The sequence below is a fragment of the Carya illinoinensis genome, chromosome 11 (genome assembly GCF_018687715.1).
Source record: "Carya illinoinensis cultivar Pawnee chromosome 11, C.illinoinensisPawnee_v1, whole genome shotgun sequence".
Lineage (NCBI taxonomy): Eukaryota > Viridiplantae > Streptophyta > Magnoliopsida > Fagales > Juglandaceae > Carya > Carya illinoinensis.
This window is the reverse complement of record NC_056762.1, coordinates 42945285-42957019: the sequence shown is the minus strand read 5'-3', so window position 1 is coordinate 42957019 and position 11735 is coordinate 42945285. Positions and strand designations below refer to the sequence as shown.

The 11735-nt window shown below is 34.8% G+C and overlaps 2 protein-coding genes and 1 non-coding gene across 4 annotated transcripts; 1 reads left to right on the top strand and 2 right to left on the bottom strand.

Annotated features, from left to right (window-relative positions):
- The first annotated feature begins 1982 nt into the window (after positions 1-1982).
- On the top strand, positions 1983-2866 carry LOC122280468 (vascular-related unknown protein 1-like). Its single transcript, XM_043091371.1, has 3 exons — positions 1983-2392; positions 2493-2567; positions 2693-2866. Exons 1-3 carry the CDS (start codon positions 2024-2026, stop codon positions 2771-2773), a joined length of 525 nt encoding a protein of 174 aa, XP_042947305.1. The 5' UTR covers positions 1983-2023; the 3' UTR covers positions 2774-2866.
- A 2198-nt stretch (positions 2867-5064) lies between these two features.
- Positions 5065-5135, bottom strand: TRNAG-CCC. The gene has a single exon. It is a non-coding gene; the product is annotated as a tRNA-Gly (tRNA).
- A 547-nt stretch (positions 5136-5682) lies between these two features.
- Positions 5683-11153, bottom strand: LOC122282789 (electron transfer flavoprotein subunit alpha, mitochondrial). Of its 2 annotated transcripts, none has more exons than XM_043094818.1 (8): positions 11015-11153; positions 9817-9999; positions 9120-9331; positions 7568-7731; positions 7207-7365; positions 7010-7062; positions 6369-6509; positions 5683-6156 (listed from the first exon to the last, which is right to left on the bottom strand). In XM_043094818.1, exons 1-8 carry the CDS (start codon positions 11105-11107, stop codon positions 6079-6081), a joined length of 1083 nt encoding a protein of 360 aa, XP_042950752.1. In that variant the 5' UTR covers positions 11108-11153; the 3' UTR covers positions 5683-6078. The 2 variants fall into 2 exon arrangements, with proteins under 2 accessions (XP_042950752.1, XP_042950753.1); XM_043094819.1 differs by having other exon boundaries at positions 7207-7356.
- Between the last annotated feature and the right edge of the window lie 582 nt (positions 11154-11735).

Sequence of the window (11735 nt, the reverse complement as noted above, 5' to 3'; positions counted from 1 at the left end):
CTCTCTCTCTCTCTCTCTCTCTCACATATGTGTGGCATCTAAAGTTTAAGTAGTACTTCCCCAACTTCCTATGACCCACACCAATATATTCTAAAGGAAAAAATCTACACACCACACTTTTTTTAATTTTTATAGTTTTTTTTTATCCAATATTTAATATATAAATAATGAATAGAAGAATTGAATCCATTTAAGAAGAATAAACTTAAAAAAAATTAAAATTTGAAAAATTTGAAAAAAATGTGATGTGTGGAGGTTGGGAGGTTGTGTAGCATTACTCATATATATATATATGGATAATGGGATATTAGAGTCGTGGTTAAGTGGGAAATGAAGATAGTGGTCATGGTCTCATGAGTAGGTCTGAACATGGAATCTTGTTGCAAAATTATAAGAGATATTGTGCCAATTGCAACCTCCTACATTACCATTGTGATCAAGCTAAGTGAAATTTATAAAGTAGAAATATTTACAAATTTTCTACTAGGAACATAAACAAAATGACGATACATGAACTGGTTTTTAAGTATACTAGAATGGTAGCTAGTGATTCACATTCAACCTACATTACTCATTCGGGCAAATTTCCTGTGCATATATATATATATATATATCTAATCTTAATCGCAAATGTCAAACCATCTCTCTCTCTCTCTCTCTCTCTCTCTCTCTCTCTCATCTCTCTCTCTCTCTCTCTCTCTCATGTGTGGCATCTAAAGTTTGATTAGAACTTCCCCAACATTCTATGACCCACACCAATATATTGTGAAGAGCTGTGGTTAAGTGGGAAAGGAAGATAGTAGTCATGGTCTTATGAGTAGGTTTGAGCATGGAATCTTGTTGCAAAAGTAGAAGAGATACTATGCCAACTGCAACCTCCTACAGTTCCACTGTGATCAAGCTAAGTGAAATTTATAAAGTAGAAATATTAACAAATTTTCTGCTGGGAACGTATACAAAATGACGATACATGAACTGGTTTTTAGGTATACTAAAAAGGGCTAGTGATTCTCATTCACCCTACATTACTCATTTAGGCAAATTTCATGTGCATATATATCTAATCTTACTCGCAAATGTCAAACCATCTCTCTCTCTCTCTCTCTCTCTCTCTCTCTCTCTCTCTCTCTCTCTCTCTCTCTCTCTCTCATGTGTGGCATCTAAAGTTTAAATAGTACTTCCCCAGCTTCCTATGACCCACACCAATATATTCGAAAAAATCTACACAACTTCCTACTATTCACACAACTTCCACAGACAACACTTTTTTTAAATTTTATAGTTTTTTCTTTTGTCCAATATTTAATATATAAATAATGAATAGAAGAATTGAATTAATTTAATAAGAATAAACTCAAAAAAATTAAAAATTTGAAAATTTTGAAAAAAATAGTGTGTGGAGGTTGGGAGGTTGTGTAGCATTACTCATATATATATATATATATATATATATATATGGATAATGGGATATTAGAGCCGTGGTTAAGTGGGATGGGAAAGGAAGATAGTGGTTATGGGCTCATGAGTAGGTCTGCGCATGGAACCTTGTTGCAAAATTAGAAAAGATACTGTGCCAACTACAATCTCCTATAGTACCACTGTGATCAAGCTAAGTGAAATTTATAAAGTATAAATATATACAAATTTTATGCTAAGAACGTATACGAAATGACAATATATGAACTGGTTTTTAGGTATACTAAAATGGTAACTAGTGATTCTCATTCACCCTACATTACTCATTTGGGCAAATTTCCTGTGCATATATATCTAATCGCAAATGTCAAACCATCTCTCTCTCTCTCTCTCTCATGTGTGGCATCTAAAGCTTAAGTAGTACTTCCCCAACTTCCTATGACCCACACCAATATGTTCTGAAGTACTCATATACGTCACCAGTCTCGATTATTTTTCCTATTATTTTCTCTCTTGTTCTATATATATACACTCATACTTGCTTCCTGAGAGGGTTCTCTCAAACCGGCCCCATCTTCTTCTTTCATCTAATTAGTTTGCTTTTTGGATGGAAAACTCCATGAACACTACCAGCAAGCCCACTTCTTCCAATCAAAGAACCTCTCATGAGTACTCTTCAGAGGAGAGTGGTTGGACTGTGTACTTCGAGGATTTCTTAGATCACAAAACAAGCAACGAACACATGCGTATTAATTGCTCTTCTGGTTCTGAGACCTCTTCTCTGGTTTCCGATGCTGCTTCTTTGGCCAGAAAAAGGTCTGACAGGAGTGAACATTCAGGTGGGGGCCGGGGCTCGTCTATGGTTAAAACTAGCAAGAGATCGTTCAGCTTCAAGGAAAGGAAAAGAACAGGCCGAGCTTTGGTTGAAAATGCATTAGTGGATACTGCTAGTTCTCCTATTAGCATGAATCCCAAGGTCAGGGATTTCTTGTTCATATTCTCATGATTTGATTAGTGGGAATTAACGATATATAATATATATCATATTTTTCTTTACTGTACAATGTTTACAATAGGTATGTGATATGAATGATGAGATCATGGATATGGATGCTGAGCGGAATGATATTGATCATGCAAACATATCTCAGGTAAATAAATAAAAATCCATGAATTCTCTTTAACTCTTCTTCTTCTTCTTCTTCTTCATGTGATTTGAATAAATATATTACGTACCTAAAAATTGAGGTCCTTGTGCATTTGACATGATTTACAGGAGAAAGTTGTTGGCACTTCAGGACCGATAGATGAGAGAAGTGCAATGCGTTTTGTTGGAAGAGACAGCGATTGCACATAATTGAAGAAAAAGGGCCTTTGCTTAGTTCCTTTGTCTATGATAGTGAATTATCTTCGATGATTCAATGCATGCAGTTTAATCATCCTTAATTAATATATCATTGCACGCATAACTCTCTCCCTTCTCTTTCTGCTGCATGACCAAATTAATGCCTGCAGAGGACTATATATATATATATATATATGATCTATTAATGCTGAATCTTGTAATGAAACTGAAGAACATTACTTTTATAAAGTGCTTTGTATGCATTTTTTTTTTCTTTTTTTCACTGCTTCATTAATGCCGGCCCCTCTCTTGTATGAGGTGAAGGAAAATCTGTACACACCAAGTTAAATTCAGAGTAATTCTTCATGTAAAACGCTAATATCAACAAAAACAATTACATATACTTGTATGTATAAGAAGAATTTATCAAAGACATTAATAATTAATGTCAAAATCTAGGTAATCCGGCCAAGGAGCTGCAGGCTGATCAGCAATGCTTTCGAAACTAATTATATATATATATATATATAATATAGTATTGTAATGTTAAATTCCAATAAATAAAGCAGTCAACTTGTTTTATGAATGCGGATGTGTTCCTTGTTATTGAGGTTATAAAGAGTAAAGATCAAAATAGCATAATATTACTCATGGACATGAATAATTACAGATGTTATTCGGATCACCCACAAAAACAAAAGAAAAGTAGTACTGATCATGCAAGACGAATAACATGAATATCGTTATTTCATCGTTCGATCTCTAATATTATGCCATCACACTGCCGTTTTGAGTGATCAGTACTTTGAAAATTCTTTATTACAACAGATTGCTTGGCCAGTACTGTGGAAAATTAAGCCAAAACCTACAGCAGTACTTAATTTTTGGAGTCGATCTGTATATACAAATTTAGGGATATTGCTAGCTAGCTTAAGGTATAATCATGGGTCAGTATTAAGGGGAAAAAAGCTTTAATTAGGACAGATTGTTTGGCCGCCAGGATAGCCATGCATGCAGTAATACTCAAAAGTACTTCAACAATCTAGAAATTAGATAGGAGCAATATTGATACCCGCACAACATGTCATATTGAAAAATAAGGATATTTTTATAAAATGATCGATGTTACTAATTTTATATTAATGTATTTTACAAAATATTTAATGTGTGATCAAGTGTTGTGAAAAATGATTCGTGTTTATCATTTTTTCCGGCCTTAGGAGCAAATTATGTTTTCATTCTTCATTCATCAGCCAATCAAAATAGAATAATTTGTTCATGTGATTGAGCAAAACCCTTATTTGGACAATATTTGGACGTTCTTTATGTATATAATTATATCCCACATGCATGATCAAAATGTTTGTATGGATACTATAAATATATCATCTGCTAAAGTCAAGCTAGCTCCCATGCATGAATGATATGCATTCTCATGTACAGCTTGGAATAGATGTTGTTTGTAACTATGATATTGATCAAAATCCAAACAGCCCTAGTTATATATAATGCGAGCAGGTTGGAGTTTTTATATGCATGATACTGCATGATCATATGCCAATTGACGAAACTCACTGATTAAGTACTACACCTTAAATCCAAATCGCCATATATTTGACAACTAGGAAGTAACATTGCTCCTCACATGCTGCATGCAGTAGCTTTTAAAGAACAATTTGGATCATTTTACAGTCTAGAAAAAGAAGAATATTATTTTAGATGTTTCTAGTAGGCGACCAGCACATGCAAACAGACATCGATCTCACAAAGAGAGTACATGGTGTTTGACACACACACACACACACATATATATACAAGCTATGTCCACATTTATAAGATTGATTGATGTTAGAATGGATTTTATGGCACAGTTTGAACTAATTTTATGCCATCCTCTAGTGGGTTCCAGCACAACCCATTCAATCTCTCAAAAATCACTTCTGTCCTTTGATTCAAAATATAACCGTCACAACATGACATTAAACATGTCTTTCAATAGAAATGATAGAATTACTACTTTATAACAACTAGTTTACAATTATATAATAAAATAATATTATTTTAAATTTTATTTTGACTTTTGATTTGATGAGTTTAAATTTAATAAAAAAAATATTAGTATATTTATAATTGTCTATAAATTATGAATAAGCCTATCACTACTCATCTTTCATATGGCTCTTCAAAAGTAATTTTTTGGTAAGCCAAGTGAATCTAAATTTGCTGGATTTTATTTTTTATGTTTTCAAAAGAATTTTGCTCGTCTTTTACATATATTAAAAAATATAAAGGGAACAAAAAATTGCGCATCCGGGGAATCGAACCCCGGTCAGTACCGTGGGAGGGTACTATGATACCACTACACTAGATGCGCTTGTCGGTTGCTTCCTCTCTTATACTTGTAATATCATCTCTTGGAGACGTCGATTACCTCTGGTTGCAAACGAAACTTTGGTCTCCACTCTAATCGGAATATTTGTGGAATTAAATATTTAATAAAAAAAAAAAATCGGGGTGATGAAGTTAAAGCCTGTAGACATAACTTTCTGCCTCTTGCACGCGCGTTATGGGCAAAAGTACATACATCACATAATTCAGGATCTATTAACGATTACAAAAGAATAGAACAATTTCAGCACAAAACACTTTGTTATGCCAGCTAATGTACTTGTCAATAAATATGCTTGCAAATATATTATACCATAATTGTTCATTTTTCGCTCGGATTGGAAAAATAATTTATTTACATCTTTGCGTATATTGAAAGAGAACTATTATGTACACAAAATAAATTCACAAATTAATATAATTTCATCAAATCATATCAATTTATGATATAACATATCAAATAACATCAATTTGTGAGTTTACTTTTGTATAATTTTTTATATCTAAAGTATTTTCAATATTGAAACAGATAATTGGGATTCAAAAGGGTCAGCACCGAGGCTCCCCTGTTTTTGTAATGATTGCAGTTTTTGTGCTGTTACAGATTTATTCATTAGGGGAGAAGCGTAGTAGACCACCACTCACATATCCCAGAATGGGGAACCTGGCTCTAAAACTCATTGTTTATACATTGACATTATGTTGTTTGATAATAATAATCCCTCTTCATGAGAATTTGGAAGTATTGGCTGTACTGCTTATCACGACCTTTGACCAGTTTAAGGCAATTTGAAAAGGGTGATTTTGATTTCATGCTTTATAAAAGGACGTTCAAAGAAATGAGAATTTGTAACTTATTATAAACAAGACAGTTCATTCTGCATCTTTCACCTCCAAGGGGGAATCCTGGAAAAGCACAGGTTAGAGGTTTATTTTCTCTCCGGAACCTTCTCGAGCAACTCCGGTATCACCTCAAAAAGATCACCTACGAGTCCATAATCAGCAACCTGCAATTGAAGGGTGTGAGGTGTCGTTAGAGGGGCCAAAATCAAATGCAAGCAAAAAATTGCTATCCACGGAATCTTGCATCGAAGAAGAGCATAAAAGCAAAGCAGTTTTAAGTTTCACAGTGAGTAAAAGCATTGGGCAAAAGGGCAATGCATCGTCCTATCGCTATTATAATTTGTTTTTTTAACTCTTAAAGCTGAAATTCCATCACCTGAAATATGGGTGCATCTGCATCTTTGTTCACCGCAACAATGACCTTGGAATCTCTCATGCCTGCCAAGTGCTGAATGGCTCCTGATACACCAAAAGCCATATATAACTCGGGGGCAACAATCTTTCCAGTTTGGCCAACCTGACACAAAAAAATAGTCACAACTAAGACCAGGCAGCAAGATACATATAAGAACCCTACATTAGCACGATAGATTATAACATGTGTAGTAAAAGTGAACAGTAAATATACTGGTAGTTAATGCTACCGGAAGCATCCTACAATCCCAAAGACAACAAGTAGAAAACCTCTCATGCCAGTATGAGAATTTCAACTTAAATACAGAAGCATCAGGCATAAAAATCACCAAAATTTTTCTTTCTTTCTAGAGAGAGAGAGGTTCCAAATTCAGAATCATCATAGCTTTCAAGCGCCAACGGACAGCTGGCACATATCTATTATCCAAGTTGCATAGTGGCAATTAGGAAAACTGAGTTTGAACTTCTTTTTTTTATCATTTTTTTAACAAGTTTAAGACTATGAAGAAACTGGAATTAATGGAATGAAAGGGATATCTGACAAAATCATGTCAAATATCAAACGATATGAACAAAGTTGGAGAAAACAATAATAGGTGTTACCTGGAGGTCATTAGGAACAAATCCCGCATCAACAGCAGCACGGGTGGCACCAACTAAGCGGGAAAAAAAAAAAAAAAAATCAACAAAGTTCCAAATTTTACTAGCAGTAAAATAAAGAAACAAGGTCATATTGAAAACAATGGCTTAAATAGATTCAAGATGAAAGAACCTAAATTCTTTTTATATGTAAAATGTACCAGCTGCACCAAGTTTCTCTGCAAGCTTCTCTATCATCTTAAAGTTCTCGGCACTTTTCAACCCACGCCCCCCAGTGATTACAATTCGTGCATTCCCAAGATCAGGGCGTTCTGTATCCTGAGATGTCTGATTTATATATCTCGAATTACCTATAGAATCTGTTGATAAGTGCATAATTTTTTGTCAATACATGCATGGAGTTACCAGATAAATCTCATCAGTACAAATCACCCAAGAAATAGTCAAATCTCTATCAATGAAGAACTACAAAATGGGAATTGGTAAATCTCTTCTTTGTATATATTCAAGTCGGAGGGTGGCCAACAAAAATTCCTAGGAATTAGAAAAAGATAAACAGACCTTCACCAAAGGTTGAGAGATCAACCTGGGAGATAGGAGCCTCCTTAGATTTTGAATCAGCCAAGGTTGGTGGCACCGGGAAAGATGTGGATCTAATGGTCAACATGCAAGGATTGGCACCAGTGTAGCGAACAGTACAGAGTGCATTACCAGCATATATTGGCCTGGCAAATGATTTTAATATTTTTCATGTCAGATAAAAAATCAGCATTCACCTTAGACACACAGTTAAGGCCTAAGAGTGAATTTGCATAATGCTACAGCACAAGAAGCTGCAACTGATCCACCGTAGCAACTTTCAAGCATTTATTTGATTATTGTAGATCTATATAATGAGTTCAAAACTGTCGGTGATTGAGCCTAAGAAAACTTTCTGGCTAAAAAATGAGGCGAATAAGTTAGAGTCACACACCAGAGAGGTTTAAGAGGTAGTTGAAGTAAAAAGATTCTAAAAATTGTTCATCCTTTTCTTTACTAATGTCAAGTGATGTCTGCAAACAATTTTACCAATGTAAATTAACCGACAAAAGATTGCAACGAAAACAATGTAGAGGACATGAATGGCTATAAATTTTTACTTACGGGGAAATGGAATGGAATGTGAAGCTTGTAGATTGTAGGTAAGACTGTTTCTACTTGATTATATGCCATCTGGACTAAGGAATAATGCTTTCTACTTGATGATCAGTTTGTCTTGTTTGAGAGAGTAAAAAAAAACTCCTACATACAGGGAATACTTGATAATCACAATATTTTGAAGCATTTTACTATTCATGTATGTGTGCAGCGCATCCTCATAACTTCTCAAAACAAGAGCATCCAGTAGCCATGAATCGAAATATTCGGTAATCTAGATGGGAACGTTTTACATGGCACCAGCTAGACCCATAGAAAAAACAGATATAGGGACCACTAAAAACAAAAGCAGTAACTACTTATCAAAAAACAAAATCAGTAAATACCCATGTTTTGTCTGTTTTAAACCTTCATAAGAGCCACAAGAGGGAAAACACAGAGAGAAGAACAGATACAATGATTGTAAAAACGCAAAAAAGAAAAATAGGCTCTTGTCCCATCAGTGTCCTTCGAAGACATTGACAGCACAAAATTTCCAATAATATAACTTTTTTTCCGCCTGATGACCAAAGACCTCAAGTAAGATCCATTAGTTTTTAAAGCTGATGTAGCTTTGACATCACAAAGGCTACATGGTTTCATTGCAGATCTACATGATTGAGGCCAAAATTCAGGCTTTATTACGATATTTGGAATTCAAGAGAATGCAAGTGTCTTGACAGCCCATACAAGAATTTAAGGTCCTGAAAAGGTAGCACTGTTATCTGTCCTACTTAACTTCAGTTTGATATTAAGACCTCACCCAAGACCTGATCAAGTAGTTTGTCAATATCCAAACAACGAAATGGAGAGAGACATAATACGATGCTTGAAGTCTGCTTGGTACTTGATAGCAACATTAACTCACATAGCAATCAATAGATGAAATATCTTGAGAAGGCAATGTCAATCAAAGGAGATAAACCAGAGAATATACCTGACAAATAGATCAGACTCAGCTATTTCAATAACATCTGTAATGGGGGAAACATCTAAAAGAGCAGCTGCACGTGGTAGAATGTTTTTCCCAAATGAACCTGAAGGTGCAATTATGTGCGAGTAGTCACCTCTCTGCTGCACTAAATGGACTAGTTTAGCCCAAGGTTCTGCTAATGGATGTGTAAATTTATCTGAATCAGCTACAAGCACCTGTGCAAGAAATAGCATCAGCCAACTTTCAGAATCCCATAATATTATGCACGTGAACTGTGTTTCAAAGACAAATAAGTGTAAGATCTCAGGAGATTGACGGAAGTCTTAATATATTATTTCTATCCCTGACTACTAATCATGAGAAAATCGAATACAATTATTTTTTTGACAAGTAAACGGTAGTATTAATAAGGATAGGCATAGCCCAAGTACACAAGATGGTAAATCAAATACAATTATATATTGCAGATTGACAATATTCTGGGCTTTTTCAACGTGAAAATTTCTTGCTGGCCACAATATGTAACTCTTAGAAAATATAGCAATGTCGTTTCAATTTAATGGGCTGTAAAAAAGACCAAAGCAACAGTCCTAATATTCATTCCCACGTTCTGCCTCTATCTTAAATGAATACAAGAGAAGATACCAAAAACCAGGAAGTCCATGCAGGGTAATGAGAATTAAGAGTGTGCTTTACCTACCTGAGAAACTGAAGGATGGCATGAGGCAGCATGTGTGGCAGCTTCTTGAAGGGAAGGACCTGAGCCGCCCAATAGCACCGAAATGGAGTTGTCCTTGCTTAAAACATTTGCAGCCACTACTGCACTCACAGATGGTGCCCTGATAGAACCAGCTTCATGCTCAGCAAGGACCAGCGTACTAGCCTGCAAAGAAAAAGGACTGTTGACAGTCATTGCCAACTCTAACCTACAGGCCAGTGAACCTGATTGAAGTCCCCTCTGCACATAGTTTCTTATTTTCATGTGTTCCAATATGTGAAGAGGACATGCCTTCCATTTGCTTCTGTTTTTTTGGTAATTTAATGTATGTTGGAACATCTAAATTGTCTTGTCTGAGTTGTTTTTTTCTACTTTTTTAGGATTAATGCTTCGAGTGAAAAAATTGGGCACCTCAAATAGCGTAATAGTCTAGGAAAAAGCTGGTCGAGATGATGCATATCGCTTTATATCAAAATACAGGTATTTGATTCTTTTAGTTCATTTGTCTTCCGTGCCTTCTTCGTAGAAGATTCGGTTCCTTGGCCAAAAAGTTCGTCCATAATGTTTAGTATGCACAATAATTTTCTCTTTAACGGTTTAACCAAGACTCATTGAATCCCTTTTTTATGTAAGGCGAGATAAATTATATCATGCTTGAAACAGATATTGTTTTCTGATGTGTAAACCTCATAATGCGAATCTCAAAAAATACAACATAAACTCACGATCGAGATGTTAATATATAAATAGATAAAATAACAATTTTCAGCCTGGATTGAGTCGCCGAGAAAGCGTGTATAAGATCCTACTTTGATAGCAAGACTACGTCTCCTGTTGAAACCACTTATCTCGAACAAGGTAAGCAAGATATACGCATTTTCGGCGCATTCGCGTTCGGGAATCCAGACATCTCAGCCACTATATTATAAAATTGATAATGTGATGCTAAGATTTTGGCATCAATTTCACATGTATTGTAACCACCCTCCGCTCTTTCAGAGCATTGAATTAACATCAAGAACATCGAGCTCAATCATTCCATATTTCCAAACACACGCAGATAGATACATATATGGGCTTGGATCCTTCAAAATAAGAATGACATACACAATCAATGATTCAATTACATCATACATGCATGGTTCTTGGCTCAAGCATAGATATGTGAGAGATAACATACGGATCGAGAAACGGATGCAAGGGAAAGATATTGGGATGTGCGGCACGGAAAGGTGGGTTTCGAGAAAGCTCTGAGCATCGCACGAGTTGCCATTGCTTGTCTCAGCTTCTCTCTTCTCTGCGAGATAATGATTAGGACGATCGATTTGTTTAAGTAAGGCTCACAACGTCGTCGTACTTGGAGCGGCACGACAACAAGTGGTGCCGATCATCAAATACGACCTGTAGCCTACTGCTAGAGCTAAATTATAGTCGTTTAGCCAAGTGATGTTAAACAAAGATAAATCAAAATAAAATTCTATACACTATAACATCATCACATTATCGTTACATTATATAAGATATGACACATTTATCACCATTAATTGATTATTTATTAGATAATTTTTTATTATCCAATAGTAATAAATATATCACATAGTGAAATGAAAGTGTAATGTATAGCATTACTTAAAGCAAAATAATAAGAAAAATGTTATATGCTGCACTTTTTACCTTATTCTGATTTTAGTGGTATTATCTACTTTTCAATTTATTTTTCTGAAATATAAGAGAAGGTTTAAAAATGATAGAAAATACATATTTTTACATGGTGTGATCAAAGTATACTAGAATAAAATGAAAAGTTAGGACAATAAAAAAAATATAAAGTCAAAAGATGTTGACTGATATACAAAAATATGAAATGGCATAAAACAAAATAAAGAGATAACTCTTTATTA

Bases quoted from the DNA above. Each gene is read 5' to 3' on its own strand.
- LOC122280468 (XM_043091371.1), top strand. From the start codon at position 2,024: ATGGAAAACTCCATGAACACTACCAGCAAGCCCACTTCTTCCAATCAA. The intron at 2,393-2,492 runs GTCAGGGATTTC...TGTTTACAATAG, and splicing joins CTATTAGCATGAATCCCAAG to GTATGTGATATGAATGATGA. The intron at 2,568-2,692 runs GTAAATAAATAA...CATGATTTACAG, and splicing joins ATCATGCAAACATATCTCAG to GAGAAAGTTGTTGGCACTTC.
- LOC122282789 (XM_043094818.1), bottom strand. From the start codon at position 11,107: ATGGCAACTCGTGCGATGCTCAGAGCTTTCTCGAAACCCACCTTTCCG. The intron at 10,000-11,014 runs GTATGTTATCTC...TTTTCTTTGCAG, and splicing joins TTGCATCCGTTTCTCGATCC to GCTAGTACGCTGGTCCTTGC. The intron at 7,063-7,206 runs GTACATTTTACA...TTTCCCGCTTAG, and splicing joins AGAGAAACTTGGTGCAGCTG to TTGGTGCCACCCGTGCTGCT.